A 21,774-nucleotide genomic window follows, 5' to 3' on the forward strand; every position below is an offset into this window, starting at 1 on the left:
AACCTTGCTGGGTGGTTATGAAATTTGAGATAATGCATGTGAATGTGCCTAGAATATGGTAGGCATTCAACAAAGCTCAGTAGGTTAAATATCCTTTCTGATGTATACTGATGTATTATACTATTTTTGTCCAGTGGTATCTGAGTGACCTCTCAATTACCTGTGTTGAATTCAGTTCATTAAGGAGGCAGGAGCTAAAAAAACCCCAACAATCAATCATCTCTATTGTTTAGAGGTCTGAACAATAAAACTACTGAATTTTCTTTTACAAGGTTGATAGTTTCTTTCTTTGAAATTAAAGTAAAACTAAAGTGCTTTACACTTTTTTTTTCCAGCATGCTACAAGTGAAAACTGATGAGAAAGTGAATTTGTCTGATGGGAATACAGCAAGTTGCCCTTTGAGCCCCATTAAGATGTGCCTTAATCGTCCCATTGAATGGAATCTGAATTTGACAGCAGCATCTCTAGCGAGCTGTACAGTTCATAACCAAAATCTCAAAAGTGAAGAAAAATAGATTGCAGTTCTTCTTGCACTATCCTTATTTTGTACGTCAACATTCTTCCTGCTGATAAGCATTTATCGATTGATTTTGAAATATTTCTAGTCTTGTGATTTGTCTATATATTAAATCATTAGCATTAATCATTTTGATTATATTCTTTGTATGTTTTTTTACATGTTTTACACCAGACCATTGTGGAATTTTGCAGTACAAATGGATTTTTGAAGTTTCTCTTTTTAATGGTATTTTGTGAATTTTTTACTCCCTAAGTTTAAATATATAATTGTCCCCAGTTGTTTTATTTCTGTGCACAATGTCTTAATATATAATGCATTGTGAGATTTAGAAGGCTAGTATTGTAAAGATTTGTGATTACCTGACCCATGAACAGCTGTATAACAGGTGGATACCAACTACCTCGAAGCAAATTGGTAAAAGGCAAAGGTATCTGTTAGAAGTATATCTCTTTCAAAGTTATATATGTATAGAAAAATTGATCATAGTTTATCATCAAGTAGCATGTTTCCATTCATAAGGAGAATTTGAACTGATCAGTTATTTCTCTGTACTTTTAAACCTATAAAGTCTGGGTTTTAAGAGCAATGGCACAATTGCATGTTGACTCTTCAGCAAATCTGTGCCTCTTGCAGATAAGAATACTGTTTGGTTTTTGTAAGTTATCCATTTTGAATGAAAAATGGTAAATGGATTTACATCCATTGATTTTATTGTATTTTAGCCATTTATTTTAAAGTGTAAAGGGATGTCTTAAAATGAGGATAATATTCCTTACCTCTTTAGTAGTACAAAAGCATAGCTTCATCATTGGCTTATGTGAGTGTGTCCAAAACTTGAATAATAAGAATACTCAGAGTCTGATGCTTAATTTTTCCCACGGCTGAGAAGGAAAGCTTTGGTATGGTGGTCCATGTAAAGTATGTAAGAACATGGCTCCTCCCCTTTGGATAGCCTGGCTATGGGTTAAATGGGATTTAGTTTATTGTGTTTCTAAAGACTTTTACTTATGGCACATTTTGTGTACCTTTTAAGTCCTTATTTCTCCCAGCCTACCCCAACCCCCAAATTATTTTTAAAAAGACAGGGATTTAACAAAAAGGCTTACATAAGGAATTTGAAGCACAGGAAAAGACACAGAGCCAACAGAATGAGAAACAATCATCTATTTTTCATTGTTTTATATCACCACCATATCTGCCTTTTCCTTTTTCTTAATAAGCATTCTTTGTAACCTTCGGACTCCTTTTATAAGTAAGTTTTATAAAGCACATATACATATGTAATGTAGCAATTTGGCTCAAAAAAGCACAGCATTCTTACTTTAGCTCCATCTTAGAACATCACCTTAAATAAGTGGCCTCTGGTAAATAAACCTAAAAAAGCACAATTATTATTAAAACCAATGTATTAGATCCAATGTCAGGGTATTTCTATTCTGAATAATAGAGATGATTATCAGAGGAATAAAAGGTGTTTGGTTGGGAGTTACAGAAGGAAAGAGGGCTGACTTGACACAGTGTGAGTTTCTTAAGTCAGGCAAGTGCCAATTCAGAAAATAAATTTACAGTGAAGAAATAGTGCTCATTCATACATTTGTATATAGTGGACTTCCTGTCACATCACATTCTTTTCCTACTAGTATTTTTTATTACCCACAATATTCTGTTATGCCAAAAACATAGAGAACTCCATGATTAATATGTATATGTGAACATTTCCCTAACCCAGGAACCATCATAACATAAGCAAACTTGGGCTCTCATATGCAAACATTCTAGGAAAAAAATTACTCATGCATGTAGCATTATCAAAATATTTTTAAGTGTAAGAATCACAAAATTATCAAAATGATAACTGTTGAACTTGGATGCTGGGGACTTTGGTTCATTATACTAGTCTTTCCTGGAAGTAAGCTCCTCTCTAGCCAGTTTGTGGTACTTCATTTGCCCTTAAGATGTCGTTTTTAAAATGTGTTCTGAGGTGTTTTTATCTATGTTGGATCTGCCACATCTAAGTCAAACTTTTCAAATGCAAGCTACCAGCTAGTTACATTTAAAAGTTGTCTATAATGCCATGATTTTAAATGTGAGAACTCATAAGCATCACCTGGGAAAGCTGTTAAAAAGCAGGTTCCTGGGCCCACCTTAGATCCTGATTAAATCCATGACTGATGCAGATGGTCTGTGGAGCACACTGATGGACGCTGTCTCACTGCTTCAATACAGGCTAAAGTAATGTGGAATCACACAGCAGAAAGTTCTACAAGAATCAGACTTCTTCTAATTTTCATACAAGGGTAACTTTATTAAAGCAAAGAAATGAACATAATTTTAAAGGACATTTTTCAAAGGACTCCACCTCCATCATTTCTTCTCCTAATTTTTATCTTCACTGAGAAATTATGCAAGGTTAAGTTTACTTTTTTCTAGTGCTGCTGTCTTGGCTCGTCTTGGTAGTCTCATCTTCATTTCTGATTCTGGCTCTGGAACTTCATGATCACTAAACAGATGTTGAAATACACCAATTTAAATACAAGCTTTAAAACCGGTTTATTTATAAATAAAACTTTGTTTCTGTCATTCTATCAGTGTGTGATTGATATCCTGATTCCATTAAGCTTAAAACTGAAATCTCAAAACCAAAAAACACCGATTGGCTATCCAGCAAAGTGAACCTAACTCATTTTTTTTTATATCTACCAGGAACCTGTTATTATACAGAAAAAAGCAAAAACCAAAAACCCAAACTTCTATAATGAAGCTTGTAATTAAACAGGAACCATAACAACTGCCCAAGAGTTTTTTTGGGAAACTCAAGTAGTGAAAAAATAAGTTCTATTTATTTAGGCAATACATTCCTAAAACACTGTAAACAGCAAGTTTCCCCAAAAGATACTTTAAATTTAATTAAAACTTGATCTAAGGTTATAAACTGAAAATATATATTTTACCTATGAAAGAATGAATGCAAGACAGCTGTAAACAGCTTCCAACAATAGCTTATTGGCAGAAACCAAAAATAAACAGTATATCACTAATATCATCCAAATTATAGGCAGAATTATTCTATCATTATAAATGTAGAGAACCCAAATCTGAATCTCAATAGTTTGCTAATTCAATTTCAGAGAAGTCATACATACATGATCTTATAATTAGAGGAATACGTGGAAATACAATTTGAAAGAACATAAAGATAAATACCTAGTACTAAAAGCCATGTCAACGAACAGGAAAAGCACACAAGCCAGAGGAAGTCAAATGCTCTTAGATACATAATCTAAAAAGCTGTAAATTTTCACGGATTATCTTGTTACATAATCACAGTATAAGCAAACTACAATTTTTTTTTTTTTTTTTTTACTTCTAGACAAATTTCTTTTTAAATGAAGATAAACCTCTTTACATATTCTAGATGTGCATGGCATACCTTTCTGAGTCAGCCTCAGCCTCAACAGTCTGACGTCTCCTGTTCGTTCTAGCTGAAGCTATCACTTTTCTCCGTCCTGAAAGACAGTATATAATTCATTATCAAAATCTATTATCAATTGCTCATTTTTAACCTGTTTTCTGGGCTACCCAAATCCTTTATTTTTCCCTCTTCAACACCCTTTCCTCCTAGTTCCCAGCCACCTTGGTACAAATTATCAACACCATGGAGAGAAAAGGAACCCCAGCAAGATCAAAATTTTACTAATTTCTTTTGTAAGCTCTTATAATAGGCAAGGGAAAAGATGGAAACTGAGTTATAGGTGGCAAATTTTGTTCAATTTATTTGGGGGAAAGAAGCATGTGAAAAAGGTTATATAAACAAAGTACCTCATAGCACAAGGTATATGGAGAACCTAATGAAAATTAAGGTTAAAAAGAGAGGTTAAGCCCATAAAACAGATCCTAAGTAAACAGAACTTTAATCAGTAAGGTATGGTCTATTGTAAAATATTCAAACATATACATGGTCAATTCAAATGTGTATTCTAAAACATTTCAGTATAAAAATTAAAGCCCTTTATATGCTGGGGGGTTACAAAAATTCTACTAGCTAGAAATTCACAAGGTTAAGCAGTGAAGTGGCCTGTGATGCTCATTTATGATAATAAAACAGCATACATAAATGAAGTTTGAGCTATTAAAAAAAAAGAGGTGGAGTTCTTATACCTGACTAAAAGCAATCTGATCAAAACCAAATTATTCAGTATGATCATTTGGTTGAAATTTATATACCCTACTTATTCAAGTGAGACTTTTTGTTTCTGTTTTCTTCCAACTGTACATATTTGCTTGTAAACTTCTAAAGCAGTTATCCCCAAGAAAACATCCAACAATATGGGACTAGTGTGGAACAATTATCCAGCAATTAGCATTTAAATAACTGATTGGCTACAAAACAATATTATTTTTTTCCATTTAGAAAAAAATTAAGTCTACACAGAAAAGGGCCTCAAAAAATATTTTTCAGGGATTAAAATAATGGTTGGTTCATAGGTGGAATTATTAGCATTCTTTTGATTAGTTTGCTTGGATGTGTTTTCTGATTCTTCTGTAATAAGCATGCACTGCTTTTGTAATAAGAAAATAATAATAAAAGATTAAAAAGACCTTGAATTTCACATTTTTTTTCCTAAGTGATCCCCTAATAGTCAACATTTACTTTATTCCAGCAAATCCCCTATTGTTGGATATCCCTTTGAAAATAAATTATGTTGGGAAAATATGAAATAAAACAGAAAACAGAAGCCCAGAAAAATACTAGGAGGATAAAAGGGACAAAAATGCTTAATCATATAAAGGACAGACCACAAACAACTGATAATATAAATATAAAATCATCGTTCATCATTTGATAATAAAAATCTTAATTTAACCCAAATAGTCCTTTGCAGTATGATCTTTTGCATCATATTTCTTTCAATCAAAAGCACTTGAAGCAACACTGATGTCTTTCAGACACAAAGCAAAACCTAGTATCAGCTAAAACAAATCAAAAAGAAAGTTAAGGATACTGAAGACAATGAATAATCTTTATACCTATCGAAGGAAACAAAGTATTTCACTGGATAACAAAACTGAAAAGTTTTATTATAAGGTCAGTCAATCCAGGGGACTTCCCTGGTGGCTCAGGGGTTAAGAATCCGCCCACCAATGTGGGCAACATGGGTTCGAGTCCTGGTCCAGGAAGATCCCACATGCCATGGAGCAACTAAGCCCGTGTGCCACAACTACTGAGCCTGCGCTCTAGAGCCCGCAAGCCACAACTATGGAAGCCCGCGCGCCTAGAGCCTGTGCTCCGCAACGAGAGAAGACACCACAATGAGAACCCTGCACACCACAACGAAAAGTAGCCCCTGCTCGACGCAACTAGAGAAAAGCCTGCACGCAGCAATGAAGACCCAATGTAGCCAAAAATAAATAAATAAATTAAAAAAAAAAAAAGAATCCGCCTGCCAATGCAGGGGACATGGGTTCAATCCCTGGTCCAGGAAGATCCCACATGCCGCAGAGCAACTAAGCCCGTGTGCCACAACTACTAAGCCTGCACTCTAGAGCCCGCATGCCACAACTACTGAGCCCACACACAACTGCTGAAGCCCACGTGCCTCGAGCCCGTGCTCCAAACAAGAGAAGCCCCCACTTGCCGCAACTGGAGAAAGCCCATGGGCAGCAACGAAGAACCTAATGCAACCAAAAATAAATAAATAAATAAATAAATTTATTTTAAAAAAAAGCTAGTCAATCCATATATTACCTCTGTTGGTCTTTTGCTGAGTGGATTTCATTCGGGTTGCTTTTACACCCTTGACAGGAGTTATATATACTTCTTTGTTGTTTTCTATTAAAGGAAATAATACAATTATTAGTTAACTAAATTAAAAGTAGCCTCATGAAATACTTTAAATGATCAAATCAATGACAACCAGTCCCAACAGCAGCTATTGAAAACTTATCATAAATAAGTGTTCCAAAAAAATGTGAACACTGGAAAAATAAGCAAGCAAAACTCTTAGGGACATAGTATGCATGGTCACATGGTGAGAAATATACACCAAAAAACTATACAGTAAACACTTAACAGTAATACACTTTCCTAAGGGGATTTAATTAGAAAAGCTTTTCTTCTGTTTCTGACATACAATCACATATATGTTAGAGAAGGAAAACAATGTATCTCAGTAAAGATGAGAAGGACAGAATCTTATACTCAGGTTAGTATGTCATTACCATCTTCGCTTTGAAAAACAGTTGTAGTTGTGTTGTCATCCTGTGCTGCTACAACTTGGTCACCATGTTCTTTATTTCCTTTTTCTAACTGAACCTTGATTTTCTCCAAAGCTCTCACACACATTCTATCTTTTACTTGCTGTAACAGAAAACTTTTTTTAATGCAGAATTTTCTAATCTTCTTTCAAAAACGCTATATTCTGATAAAGTTAATAAAACATTCTAAAAATTCTATTAAATTTATGAAGGAAATATTTACTTCAAATGAGCAAAGTCACAGCATACTAATGTATGTGTAAATTAATAGAATCATGTAAATTCTACTTTGATAAAAATTTATACACATTAAGAGTAACTAGAAACTACTTACCTCCAGAATCTCATTCAGTAGAACCAGAAGATCTTTAGCAAGACTGCTAGTGAGTTCTAAAGAACTCAAGGCTTTCGTATAGACCCGAATTTCTGGTGAATATGGACATGTTAGGATCTCATTGCAAATTTTTATAGCCAGATTGTCATGAACTGTTAAGGCCTGGAATATCAAGAGAAAAATCCTTGTCAATTGAAATGGTATGATTACAATACAGTCTGACACATCTATCATTTCCAACTAATTATCTTGACATAATCCCAAAATGTCTACAACAAAATTATCATAGTCCTCCCCACGTGAGCTCCCCTTCTTGTAGAGTGGATGCTGTGGTACAGGGCCCAGATCCATCTGCTTTACTACTGACCATTCATTCTCCAGGCTACCACGAGTTATGGAGGCTAAAAGTTCCCAGGTGCAGAACTGATCCAAGCTGGAGACAATGGGCTCTGCCTAAGGTCACACCTCCCCCACAAGGGTTAGTCCCCATTCAATAACTGGTAGATGTACAGGTACAACAGCCCAGCCTTGTTTCAATTCTGGACAAAGCAAAGAACTATCCCAATTCTGGAACTTCTGTGAGATCAGCTGGGACCTTAAGACTGCATGACAGTTCAACTTCTTCCTCTGCCCAATCTATTTCCCTCACTCCTCCAAGATGCTGATCATGAGAGTACGCCCTAATGTCAACAGCTTCTTTGAGGTCTTCTGTCACCCACACTTAGGACCTCAGAGTTATCTCGGATTCCTCCATCTCCCTTGCCTCACACAAAGTTCTTTCTTCTAGGCTTTTCTACTCGCAATTTTTTTTCTATGTCAATTTCTACTACTTTTTTCTGTCTGCTTTCTACTACGACTTTCCATGATTCTTTTTCTGTAAGCTTTTATCTCCTAATTATATCAACTTTTAATTGCTCTCTTTATTAATATTCTCTCTCTATTCCTCTTACCAATTCACCTCATCTAATGAAACTGACCACGAAATTAATCTTCCTAATAAGTAACTGTCATCCCATTAACCCTTTCATTATACCCTTTCATTATACGCCCTGCAAATAGAGTCAACTCCAAATTCCCTATCCTAATGTTCTTCCCTAACAGGCCTATTCAGGATCCTTAGCTGACAGATTTTTTCCATAGTTCCCCAACATGACTTGTACTACCAGCTACATTTAATCACCTTTACTAAAAGTCTTTCTCTCTATCCAAACCACTCCCCAAATCCCAACAAGGCCTAAGTGAATTTTACTCAGTGAGATTTAAAACTAGTAATGCTGTACTCATCACCCATACCACATGAAACTTGCCATCTTCTAAAGTGCTAAAGCACTTTGTAGCTATATCACGGACCCTTACTATATTTTGCCTTAATATCCATTGTAATCTTCTTTCCAATAACATGTAACATAGTAACTCAAATGAAGTATGCAGTCACTAAATAACAAAACAGAAGACCAATATTTTCAACTTAATCAGCTGGCATCTGAAATAATTAACACATTAATTTTCAATATGGTGAATGTTTGATCAAATGATATTAAAGGGTTAAAAACCAGCCTACATGTAATTTGTGGGAGAGTATGCACTTACTATATCTTCTTTGAATTAAAAACAAAACTAATAAGCATGAGGTGAGTTTCATTCTTTGAATTCTCCTTCCTTGTATCAGAAACAGAGCAGGTAAGCCAACAATTGAGGACTCAATGAGTCCTACATAACAGGTCATTATTCAGAATGATTAACAGCCAGAACTAGGTGGGGAGGGGGTAGTAAGGATGATGAATTTTCGGTAACTTCTTTTCAGTAGCAAAAATGTTAGCACCGATTACTTCTATTTTTATATGATTATCTCCCCATTTCCCAAAAGATTTTTTTTTTTAATTAAAATATAGTTGATCTACAATATTATATTAGTTTCAGGTGAACAAGAGAGTGAGTCAATATTTTTATAGATTATACTCCATTTCAAGTTATTATAAAATAATGGCTACATTTCCCTGTGCTGTACAGTAATCCTTGTAGTTTATTTTATACATAGTAGTTTATGTCTCTTAATTCCCTATCGCTATCTTGTCCCTCTCCCCTCCCCTTCCCTACTAGTAACCACTAGTTTGTCCTCTATAACTGTGTGTTTGTTTTGTTATATTCATTCGTTTTACTTTTTAGAGTCTGCATATAAGTGATAACAGAGTATTTGTCTTTCTCTGACTTATTTCACAAAGCATAATACCCTCTAGGTCCACCCACATAGTTGCAAAAGATCTTTTTCTTTTTCTTGCTTTGTGTTATGTGTTACCATATAAACTAGAAATCTCAAGATCTATATGTAGCTTCTCACTATTTGGAAGAATCTATGAGAGGGATTATTTTACCAAAGCATGCCAGTTACCATCCCTAGACCATCCACAGGCTAACATACTCACCTACCTGATAATCTTGGGAATTCTTGGCCTGAGGATTTAATCCACTTGGTCTTGTCAAATCTACAAGTAACTCAGCAACATTAGTGATGTCTATTTCAGCTAAAGGAGAAGATGCAGGGGCATTGGCCAGTGTTTGTAGAGTTGGAAGAAAGGCTTCTTCAAAACATTCCTGGTTAGTCCTATTGAAAAACAATTTGAGGTATGTTGGCAAAGAAAAAACACATGATTCTTTAAAAAGCAGCAACAACAACATTATATGTAAAATGCACCCCACCAAGATACAGTACATATTCATCTAGGAAAGAGCCAAATAATTCAGGTAGATAGAATCTAAGTAAGTTCTTCTCACTTCCTCACCTACCACTGAAGAAAAAGAACATTAACAACAAAATACTATAGATATGACTCATAGGGAGCCTGAATTTAACTTCAAGTTAGATTTTGATTTATCGATATGACTAAATACCTGCTTGCATAAGCAAACATTGGGAAGAACACGCCTAGGCAATGTCGAAGTCGAACATCTTCTTCAGTCACAGGATTGTACCATAACAAGACAAGACGAGAAAGAATCCTGCTGCTGACCAAAAGCCCAGAGAACATCAGCTTGGCTAGTCCTTCTGCAGCTCCTGTCCTGAGTTCAGACACCTATTAAAAATGACTTTCATTTAAAAGAAATTTTTTATTTGTATTTCCTTTTTAAGCCTTACATTGTAGCCTAAAATAAGTATTTTTATATAAACTATCCAAAATCATTCTAGCTATTATGAATTTTTTTAAAGGCACATAAAAAGATTTTGTTTTTTCCTTTTAGGTTAAGGCTATGTGACAAATTATTAGTCTAGCTATGAAAACTTCAATTCCTTTTAAACTCTTTAGAAAAACCAAAAGATCTTATAATATTGTGAAACCAGAAATCAAAACAATATGTATTAAACACTTATCATGGTGCTAAGATATAGAAAACCTTCAGTAATGGTCTCTGCCATCAGAGAAGGTACCTATAAATGAAAGCTCCAGAGGTGGGTGTGGCAATGTGTGTGAATAATAGGTAAAATGTGAATAGAAGGTGTACAAGTAGAAAAAGGCATTCCTAGAAAGAGAAACCAAAACAAACCTAAAGAAGAAAATGGAAAAGATGTAGTGGTATTCAAATGGAGGTACAGGTATAAAAGAGTAGTAATTTAAAATACTGGTTATTGAGCCTGAATTAAATTCAAGCCTCTGACACTTCCTAGTTGCATGATCCAATCCTGTGCATATTACTTAATTTCTTTGTGCCTCACTTTTTTCATATACAAAAAAAGGGATAATAAAACTACTTATCAAAAAACACAAAGAAATAATACATGTAAAGCTCTAAGGAGTGCTATCTACACAGTAAATCCTCAACAAATGTCAGTGATTATTTATTATTATTGATGGAAAGTAAGTTTGCTCAGTGATCAGATTAGAGACACCTCGAAAATTAGGTAAAGAAATATGGTTGAAGATTTTTGAAAGGGTAGGGAGACAAGATTTAAATGAGATTTCAGGAAAATTATCTAGACAGGCCATAATCTGGGAATGAAAGACAAGTCTAAACTAGAGGGGACAGGAGGAAAAACAGAGGAATGAGCAGATACAAGAACTATTTCAGAAATTTTTCAAAACTCAAAAATAAGAAGAAAAATGTAGAGGTTGATAAGATTAATAAGTGCCACGGTACTGGCATGTGCTTTCCACATACAAACTCATTTAGGGCTCACAACAACCATGAGGGCAGAGACTTTGTTCCACTCAGCATTGTACTCTCAAGAGCATATAGTGACTGGCACATAAATAGCTCTCAAATATTTGTTGACTAAATTAAAGAATTATTCCACTGAATAGGCATCATTATTCCCATTTTAAAGATAAGGAAACAGGACAGAGACAGTAAATACCTTATTGAAGATTCACAGACGTTACCAGAACACAAATCTTTAAGTCTCCAACTCCAAAGGTTGCATGCCCTCTGTCTTTTTAAAAATTTCTAATATGGGAATTTTAATTGGGACAAGTCAAAGACTTGTCCCAATTAAAGCATGTGAAAAACTATTTAAAAACTATTTAAAACTATTCACATACTTTAAAGCATGTGAAAAACTATTATTTATGGCCCAGGGGACAGTCAAGGAAGTCAAGATTTTTTAGTGGTTATGACAAAAATAAAATCAAACCCACAGAATCTAGTTTAGCCAGAAAAAGATTAATGTACCTGCACTATTTTAAAAAACAAAAACAAAATTCATTCATCTACTGTCAAACAGTTTTCATGTGCAATAGCTTTCCATCTATGCAATGTCAGCAAGCCCACAGCACTAGACAACTGCCAACGAGAAGTTAGTCTATCACTTGGCTAATAACTCAAAATTTAAGAAAATACTGATACAATTATACTCCAATAAAGATAAAAGAAAATACTGATAAGGAAGGACTTATTTCCGCCATTTTGCAGTCCAAATGTGAAGTCAAAAACTGTTACGATATACAAAAGACATTAAATATTGATTTATAAAAGGTCAATTCATCAAAAAGATAATTATAAACATATACACAACAAACAACAGAGCCCCAAAATATATGAACATACACTGACAGAATTGCAGGGAGAAATAGACAGCTCTGAAATAATAACTGAAGACTTCAATACTCCACTTTCTGTAATAGACAGAACAGCTAGACAGACCAATAAGGAAATAGAGGACTTGAACAACACCATAAATGAACTAGACCTACCAAACATATAGAACACTCCACCCAAAATTAGCAGACTACACATTCTTCAGGTGCACATGGAACATTCTCAAGAACAGAGGCTATATTAGGCCCCAAACAAGACTTAATAAATTCATAAAGAATGACATTATACAAAATGTCTTCTCCAACTACAATGGAATACACCTGAAAAGCAACAAGAGATGAAAACTGTAAAATTCACAAGTCTGTAAATTAAACAATACACTCTTCTTACACACCAAAGGTCAAAGAAGTCATCAAAATGGAAATTAGAAAATAATTAGATGGGGGCTTCCCTGGTGGTGCAGTGGTTAAGAATCTGCCTGTCAATGCTGGGGACATGGGTTCGAGCCCTGGTCTGGGAAGATCCCACATGCCACAGAGCAACTAAGCCCGTGCGCCACAACTACTGAGCCTGCGCTCTAGAGCCCATGAGCCACAACTACTGAGCCTGCAAGCCACAACTACTGAAGCCTGCGTGCCTAGAGCTTGAGCTCACAACAAGAGAAGCCACCACAATGAGAAGCCTGTGTACCGCAATGAAGAGTAGCCCCCGCTCGCCGCAGCTAGAGAAAGCCTGAGCACAACAACGAAGACCCAATGCAGCCAAAAAAAAAAAAAAAAAAAAGAAAATAATTAGATGAATAAAAATGAAAATGCAACAAACAAAAACTTATGGTGTGCATCAAAAACGGTGTTCAGAGGGAAATTTATAGCAGTAAATGCCTACATTAAAAAAAAAATCTCAAATCAATAACTTTACACTTTAAAGAACTAAAAAAGAGATAGAAAATCGGGGGTGGGGTGGGGAGAATCAATGAAATCGGAAGTTGGTTCTTTGAAAAGATGAACACAATTGAAAAACCTTTAGTTAGACTAACAAAGAAAAAAAGAAGATGAAAATAACTAAAATCAGAAATAAAAGCAGGGACATTGCAACTGACCTTACAGAAATAAAAAGGATTATAAACGAATAATAAGAACTGAATACCAACAAATTAAACAACCTAGATGAAATGAACCACTTCCTAGAAACACACAAATTATAAAAATAGACTCAAGAAGAAATAGAAAATCTGAACAGACCTATAACAATAAACAGATTGAATAAGTAAATCAGAAACCTCTCCAAAAGAAAAGTCCAAGACCAGATGTGTTCACTAGTAAATTCTACCAAATATTTAAAGAAGACTTGACACCAATCTTTCTCAAAGTCTTCCAAAATAATAGAAGAGGAGAAAACAATTCCTATCTCAGGTTATGAGGTCAGTATTACACTGATAACAAAGGCAGACAAAGACCAATACAAGGAAACTACAGACCAATTTCCCTTATGAATACAGATGTAAAAATCTTTAATAAATTACTAGCAAATGGAATCCAACAACATATTCAAAAGATTATACACCATAACCAAGTGGGATTTATCCAAGGAATGCAAGGGTGGTTCAACATAAGAAAATCAAGCAATGTAATGTACCATAGCAATTAAAAAAAATCACATAATCGTTTCAATTGATGTAGAAAAACCATTTGACAAAATTAAACATGTTTTCATGACTGGAAAAAAAAAACTCAAATAAAAACAGAAGACAACTTCTTCAAAACGATAAAGGGCATTTATGAAGAATCTACATCATACTCAATGGTTAAAGACTGAAAACTTTCCCCCTAAGATCAGAAACAAGACAAGGATGCCTGCTTTAACCACTGCTATTCAAGACTGTACAGCAAGTTCTAGCCAGAGCAATTAGGCAAGAAAAACAAAAGACATTCAAATTGCAAAGGAAGAATTAAAACTGTCTCTTCACAGATGACTTGGTCTTATAGAAAAAATCCCAAAGAATACACACACACACACACACACACACACACACGGAAACTATTGTACAACAGCTAACAAATGAATGCAGCCAAGTTGCAGGATACAAAATCAAATCCACACACGAAACAGTTGAGTTTCTATATAACAAGAATGAACAATCCAAAAAAGGAAATTAAGAAAACAATTCCATTTACAATAGCAACCAAAATAAAATATATAGGAATAAATTTAATCAAGGAAGTATAAAACATGTACTCTGAAAACTATATACCATTTCTGAAAGAAATTAAAAATGATCTAAATAAATGTAAAGATATTCGAGTTCATGGATTGGAAAACATAACATTAAGATGGCAATACTGCCCAATGCAATCTACATATTCAATGCAATCCCTATCAAAATTCCAATAGACTTTTTTCCAGAAATGGAAAAGCCAATCCTCAAATTCATAAGGAACTGTGAGATACCCCAAATAGCCAAGACAATACTGAAAATAAAGAACCAAAGTTGGAAAACTCAACTCCCTGATTTCAAAACTTACTATGAAGTTACATGAATCAAAACAGTCAGGTACTGGTACAAGGGTGGACACAAACAGTGGAAAAGAATTGAGAGTCTAGAAATAAACCCATATTCCTATGATCAATTGATTCTCTCACCCTCCACAATGGTACTAAAACAATTCAATAGGAAAAGAACAGTCTCTTCAACTAATGGTGCTGAGACAACTGGATGTCCACAGGCAAACCAATGAAGTTGGACCTCTACCTCACACCATATACAAATGTTAGCTGAAAATGCACCAATCCACCTAAATTAAAAGCTAAAGGAGTAAAACTTTTAGAAGAAAACACAGAGATAAATTTTCATGACTTTTGATTTGGCAACGTATTCTTAGATATAACACCAAAAGCACAAGCAGCAAAAGGAAAGATAAATTAGTCTTCATCAAAATTTAAAACTTTTTAAAAATCTAAGGACATTATTAAGAAACTGAAAAGACAACCTTTAGGAGAAAATATTTGCGTATCACTTATCTGATAAGGATCTACTACCCAGAATATATAAAGAATTCCGAAGGACAGCCCAATTTAAAAATGAGCAAAGGATCTGAATAGATATTTCTCCAAACAAGGTATACAGATAGCCAAAAAGCACATGTAGATACTCACCATTAGTTATTAGGGAAAGGCAATTCAAAACGAGATGGCTAAAATTTTTAGTAACAATTTTTTCTTATTAATAAAACAACAAAATTATTTTAAAATAACAAGTGCTGATAAGGATGGAACCCCGTTCTTTGTTGGTGGGAATGTAAAATGGTTCAGCTGCTATGGAAAACAGTTTGGCAGGTCCTCAAAAAGTTAAAGAAATTACCACATGAAATCATGAAACGCCTACAAAAAACAGGATAGTAAGCTCCTTAACATAGGTAACAAAAGCAAAAATAAACACATGGGACTATATCAAACTGAAAACCTTCTGCACAGCAAAGGAAACTATCAACAAAATGAAAAAGCAACCTATGGAATGGGAGAAAATATTTGCAAATTATATATCTGATAAGGGATTAATATCCAAAATTATATATAATTCATATAACACAATAGTAAAAACCAAATAATTTGATTAAAAAATGGTCAGAGGAATTGATAAACATTCTTCCAAAGAAGACATACAAATGGCTGACAGATACATGAAAAGCTGCTCAACATCACTAATCATCAGGGAAACGCAAATCAAAACTACAATGAGATATCACCTCATCCTGTTAGAATGGCTTTATCAAAAAGACACGAAAAAAGTGTTGGTAAGGATGTGGAGAAAAGGGAACCTTAGTGCAGTGCTGGTGGGAATGTAAACTGGTACAGTCATTTTGGAAGGCAGAATGAAGTTCCTCAAAAAATTAAGAACACAATCCAATTTGGGGGTATATATCCAAAGGAAATGAAAATAGAATCTCAAAGAGATATCTGCATGCCCCTGTTCATTGTAGCATTATTTACAAGAGCGAAGATATGGAAACAACCCATGTGTCCATCAATGAATGAATAAAGAAGATGTGAGATATATAGTGCAATATTATTCAGCCATAAAAAGAAGGAAATCCTGCCATTTGCAACAACAGGGGTAGACCCTGAGAACATTATGCTAAGTGAAACAGCCTGACAAAGACAGACAAATACTGCATGATATGACTTATATGCAGAATCTTTTAAAAAGTCAAACTCATAGAAACAGAGTAGAAAAAGTGGTTGCCACAGACTGGTGGGTGGGTGAAATATGGAAAAGGGTATACTTTCAGTTCTATTATACCTAAAAAGAAAAAAAAAGGAAAGAAAAAACAGAATAAGTTCTAGAGACCAAATGTAAAACGTGGTGACTAGCTGATAACACTACTGTATTACTGAAATTTGCTGAAAGAACTTAAATGTTCTCACTCAAAAAAAAAAAAAAAAAAAAAGACAAATATGTGAGGATGTATTCATTAACTAGTTGGGATACGGATCAGGGGCAAAATCCTAAAAACAACAACAAAAAAGGATTAATATATGACCTAGTAACGCCACTTCTAGAAATATATCCAAAAGAATTGAAAATAGCTACTCAGACAAATACATCTTCACAGCAGCACTATTCACAATAGCCAGAAGGTGGAAACAGCCCAAATATCTTTCAATGGATGGAATGGCTAAACAAATTCTGGTATATACATAAAATGGAGTATTATTCTGCCATAAGAAGGCTTGTGATATAAGCCACAACAGTCTTGAAAACAAGCTAAGTGAAAGAAAGCAGACACAAAGCCACATATTTTCTGATTCCATTTATAGGAAATATCCAGAAGAGTTACATCCATAGAGACAAAACGCAAACTGGTGGTTGTTAGGGGCTGGTGGTAGGGGTAATAGGGAACAACTGCTTAATGGGTAGTTTCCTTTTGGGATAATGAAAATGTTTTAATAATTAGAGGCAGTGGTTGCACTATATTTTTAATGTACTAAATGTCAATGAATTGTTCACTCTAAAATTGTTAATGTAATGTCAATTTCACCTCACCAAAAATTATAAAAACTTTATAATTTAAATGTTTACATATGCTATAAAAATGTAGTTCATGAGTACCCTAAGGAAAGAGATCTAATCCCATATCATATCTGAGAACTTCCACCCACCCAATGTAAGATTATTTTAAATTATTTCTTAAGACCCCTAGGGGGGAAACTTGTAAGTCACAGATCACAAAGACAGAGAAAAAAGATGAAAAAATAACCCCTCCCAATAGTCATTTCATTTTTGTTTACACTTCAATTCTCTACACAATGTAATTTGATAGTGAGAAATTAGGTATATTAGAAGTGAAAGTAGGATTTAATTATAATATTCAAAAGGCAAATTAAAAAAAAAATGTTAGCCAAGTTTAAACTTCAGCCTAAAAAATACAAAGAGGATAAACATATATATGCTGACAATAACCTTTCACAATAATAGGGCTATGATTATTTCTTACCTCGCTATCTAAAAAATCAGAAAGTAGTTTCAGAACATTCTTGGCTGTATCAGCCTCTTCTTCAGATTCTTTTGACTCTTGCTCTTCATTACTGTTTACTTCTGCACCTTCACTTTGAATAGCTTTGATTTTTTTCGTTTTAAATGGTTGAAATCCAAATGCCATCAGTTGGTCAAAGATTGCCTTTAAAGCACTTATTTTTATTGTCACATCATCAATTTGCAAAACCTAAATCGAAACATCCCCCACCAAAAGCAAATTAGGTATATTTTTATTCTGTTTATGCTACATAAAATTAACATATATCTTATTATTAATCTAATTGCAACAACAGTGTCAAGTCTATATAAATATTTTTTAAAACTTAAAATTTATTTTAAAGTTATTTTTTTTTAATTTATACCATGACATTTTTATATTTCCTTCAGAAAAATTCTGTCTTCAGTCAAAAAAATTCCCTGAACTAAAGTCAAGCTGAATTATATTATTTGTTCCTTTTATATACAAAAAAGTATATGTTTAACTATGATTTTATTATTTTTTTAAGATCTAGAAAAACTGTTCAATATATTGCAATTGTTTGGGGCCATCTATCAAGACAAAAACATTACATTCTAACCAATGAAAAGCATTCATTGGAACATCAGTACTCTTCTAGGTTATCAAGTTTCACTCAAGAAATTTTTCTCTTATTAGCTCAATAAATTCAGATTTCATTAATAGTGAATTCAGTTTTCATTGAACTGGACTTCTTTATAAAAGGAAGTGAACCATAAAACCCAGAAGTTTCTATTAATCTATCCTGAATCCATAAAACCCAGCAGCTTGTATGAGTCTATCCTGACTTAAGAAAACCAAATTCTTACATACCAAATTTCAAAGCCATGAAAAAAATAGAGCTGAATATTTCTACTATGAAAAGATTTACTATATTTTTTAATGCACTTCAATTTTGGTCACTGATAAGCTACTTGGCTATACAGCTTAGCCCATAGAATGAAGAAAAATCACCCACAAGTTGGTCAAATGAATGAATCGAGAAAAATGGCTCAAAATTACAAAAGTTCGAAGGAAATTTCAAGACACATCTATTACATATTTTCTTTTGGCAAGACTTGCAAATCTGCCAAAGCCAAATGCTTATTTATAAGAATGTACTGTCATGACTATTCTCTACAAATTCTAAACATGCTACTCTCAACAGCATCTTGGTTTTCCTTGTCCTTCTCAGTCCCTCACTGGCTAGCAATAGCTCTCAATATTGGATATTTATTTAAGAAAGATTTCTAAATGAAATAATTTCCCTCTCCTGCCTTTCTAACAAGTGTGGATATATTTCTTAAGTCAATTTCTATTACTAAAACTTGATTTAAAAAAAAAAACTGATTTCTTACTCCCCCAAAATACTGCTCTTTTCCCTTAATCTAAAATCTTCCAATGATAGCTCTGAAAATACCTTTATAAAGATAAATAATTGAATCTATTCAGTGGTTAAATTCTTTTGATTGCGAACCCCTTTGAGGACCTAATAAAAGCCCACCTCAGAATAACATTCAAAATATAGGCAAAATTCCACATACAATTTATTTTACTGCATTTGTATCTGGTATCATTCACATTTTTAATGTACAAAAAATTATACCTAGTTATTTTTTCAGGCAAACATTAATAGGTAGTCCCTGAAAAAAGTTCAGAGATCAAAGTTGTTTAAAGTTAAAAAAAGGTAAACTTTAATTTTTAAAAATTTTAATTCTATGACAAGGCTGCTATTAACTGTTTTGATTTGAAATTAAGGTAAAATTATGGAATGGTCTTGATAAGAAACATTCATTTATTTTTCACATGAACTTGATTTTGCCAATTCTTTTTCACTACAGAAAATTATATAGGAGCAAACAGTATCAAGGCTCCTATAGCTCCGTCAAGTGGGGTATGAGTTAGTATTAAATAACTTCCTAATGCTCCAAGACACTTGTAAGCATTAAATTCATATTACATTTCTTCTGTCTGAAATGACCAAAACACTTATTATTGATGTTATGTCAGCAAAAATCAAAAGGATCAAAATCCGCATTTCATCTTTAAAAGTCAAGTGAATTTATGTGTCTTTGGAAAGAGTTCTATGGTATTTCTTTTGCTGCAGTACTAGAAATTTTATATAGTTGTCTAACTCTAATCTCCTCTACTTGAAAACAACTTCTCAATACAATTTTTCAGAAGTACTCATAATGGTATATAGGGCATCTTAATGAACGTTTTACCTCATTTTTAGAGTTAAAAAGCGCTATACTTAATAAGCTAGACATAAATGAACCCTTCACTATCAAATGTTCTAGTAAGATTTTTCTTCCACTTAAATAAAAAGTAATGACCAGGGGTCGATCTAGCACTTAATGACCCATCCTCTAGAAAGCCAGGAAATTGAAATAGAGAACTTACTGGTTTAATTTCTTAGCAAAACCTCTTTGAAAATGTAGTATTTTATTTCCTGGGCACCTATAAAGCCAATAGATTTCACAATAGTAAACAAGAATTACTACCTTTAGAATTACTACCAGAATCACTGATGCCAGTACCTGCTGATATAAATAGTAATGACTTTGTATAACACAGGGAGATTCATTCATTCATCTTGGAGCAAAACCAGATGTATGGCCAAGCACTGTAAATGATTCATCTGGACAAAGTACCAAGATTTTTCTTCCAGTTTGTTTGAAAAGAAACTGTACACCATTTTAAAGATAATACTTGACATTCTAAGTTTCCAAAAGGATCTCACAATAATAGAAATTTTTCTCTGATAACAAGCATGGGATGATAAATATAAACAAAGCACTGTCAGGAATTTAATCCTTGCACATTAAATGAATTGATTAGATGTCAAGTACTCCAAAAAAGGAAATTAAAACAAAACGAAATTTCTGAGGACTGCCTTTTGACAAAAGTATGGTTTTAATTTTCTTCCTTTGATACAAGTCACAAACAGTTTGACTATTTCCAGAACACATGACTTCCCCAAGTTCTCCCTAATTGTATGTTTTCTTTTTCTTGGCAATTCCATATGCAACATTAAAGGATGCTTCAAGATAAGGATTTTATGTTGGGGAAAATTCAACTATTGGTTGAGTCTTTTAATATAATCTTCATAAAAATGATAATCCATGTTGTCATGTGTTATTTTCAAGTTGAACATGCAAAGCACTCCCATTCACCTGTTGGCAAGCAATTTGCACTAAAATTCCTTGCAGCTTTTTTATCCCATTACATTTGACAACACCAAGAGGCTACATGAATCACACTGTCTTTTTACATGGGGAGGTAGAGGGAAGTATATTTTCCAAGTAAAGCTAGGCCCAAATGTTAAAAACAGATGTCCAAAGGAGTTAAAAAGTCAAATGCATTCCACTGATACACTAGACTTAATCCCCTCTTGTCTACTCAGTAGCACTCTAGCAGCTGCCCTCTCTTCCCTATATTCAGTTTTTTCCTTTCAAATGGGTTATTCTCATTAGGATTCAAACAGGCTGTAATTTTCTCCATCCTAAAATAATTCAAACCAAACCAAAAACTCTTTTTACCCCATATCCTCTCTTGCTACCACTCCATTTCTCCATTACTCCTAACAAAATAAAATCTTGAAAGAGTAGTCTACACTGGCTCTCTCCAATTCCTCTCCCATAATTCTCTTTGGACCACTCCAATAGGCTTTGCCCTGTGCATAAACTAGGGCACATGGAAGTCACCAAACACTTCCTTACTTGCCAAAAATGGTCAACTATGAATCCTTATCAACTTGTCACCAGCATTAGACAGTTGGGTCACCCTGGCCTCTCTACAATACCATCTTCACTTGCCTTCTAGGCCATCACACTCTCCCCTGTCTACTTCATCTTGGTCTTTACTGGTTCCTCTTCATCTCTCTTACCTTAAATGTTGCCTGAGCCCTAGGGAACTATAAAGTTGAGATCTCCTCTCAAACTATACTCATTTGTCAGGTAACATCCGGTTTCTAGGCACTGGATACTATTATAGAATAAAGACTTCCAGATTCCTCTCCGCAGCCTGGGCCTCTCTCCTATCTCCAAACCCACATAAAAATGCCTATTCAATATATCCACTTGTACCTCAAACTTCAAACTTACCA

The 21,774-nt window shown here is 34.0% G+C and overlaps 2 protein-coding genes and 1 long non-coding RNA gene across 19 annotated transcripts in view; 1 reads left to right on the top strand and 2 right to left on the bottom strand.

Annotated features, from left to right (window-relative positions):
• LCORL (ligand dependent nuclear receptor corepressor like) overlaps positions 1-644 on the top strand; it is a 196,543-nt gene extending 195,899 nt beyond the window's left edge. For 12 of the 17 annotated variants that reach the window (XM_082462599.1, XM_082462609.1, XM_082462616.1 and 9 more), the window contains one exon: positions 336-491. In XM_082462599.1, the coding sequence (XP_082318725.1) occupies positions 336-356 (21 nt within the window). In that variant the 3' untranslated portion in view covers positions 357-491. Of the gene's footprint in view, positions 1-335 lie in introns of all 17 variants that reach the window. The other 5 variants (XM_082462606.1, XM_082462605.1, XM_082462607.1 and 2 more) reach the window with 3 other exon arrangements.
• LOC309661222 overlaps positions 1-21,774 on the bottom strand; it is a 151,669-nt gene that overhangs the window by 48,452 nt on the left and 81,443 nt on the right. The window lies entirely within an intron of this gene.
• NCAPG (non-SMC condensin I complex subunit G) overlaps positions 2,797-21,774 on the bottom strand; it is a 38,357-nt gene continuing 19,379 nt past the window's right edge. Inside the window, exons 14-21 of the mRNA XM_082462627.1 lie at positions 17,631-17,858; positions 10,000-10,181; positions 9,538-9,712; positions 7,111-7,272; positions 6,741-6,879; positions 6,268-6,351; positions 3,952-4,027; positions 2,797-3,021 (exon numbers count right to left, since the gene is read on the bottom strand). Of these exons, the coding sequence (XP_082318753.1) occupies positions 2,922-3,021; positions 3,952-4,027; positions 6,268-6,351; positions 6,741-6,879; positions 7,111-7,272; positions 9,538-9,712; positions 10,000-10,181; positions 17,631-17,858 (1,146 nt within the window). The 3' untranslated portion in view covers positions 2,797-2,921. The remainder of the gene's footprint in view (positions 3,022-3,951; positions 4,028-6,267; positions 6,352-6,740; positions 6,880-7,110; positions 7,273-9,537; positions 9,713-9,999; positions 10,182-17,630; positions 17,859-21,774) is intronic.

Source organism: Balaenoptera physalus (genome assembly GCF_965194825.1).
Source record: "Balaenoptera physalus genome assembly, chromosome: 5".
NCBI lineage: Eukaryota > Metazoa > Chordata > Mammalia > Artiodactyla > Balaenopteridae > Balaenoptera > Balaenoptera physalus.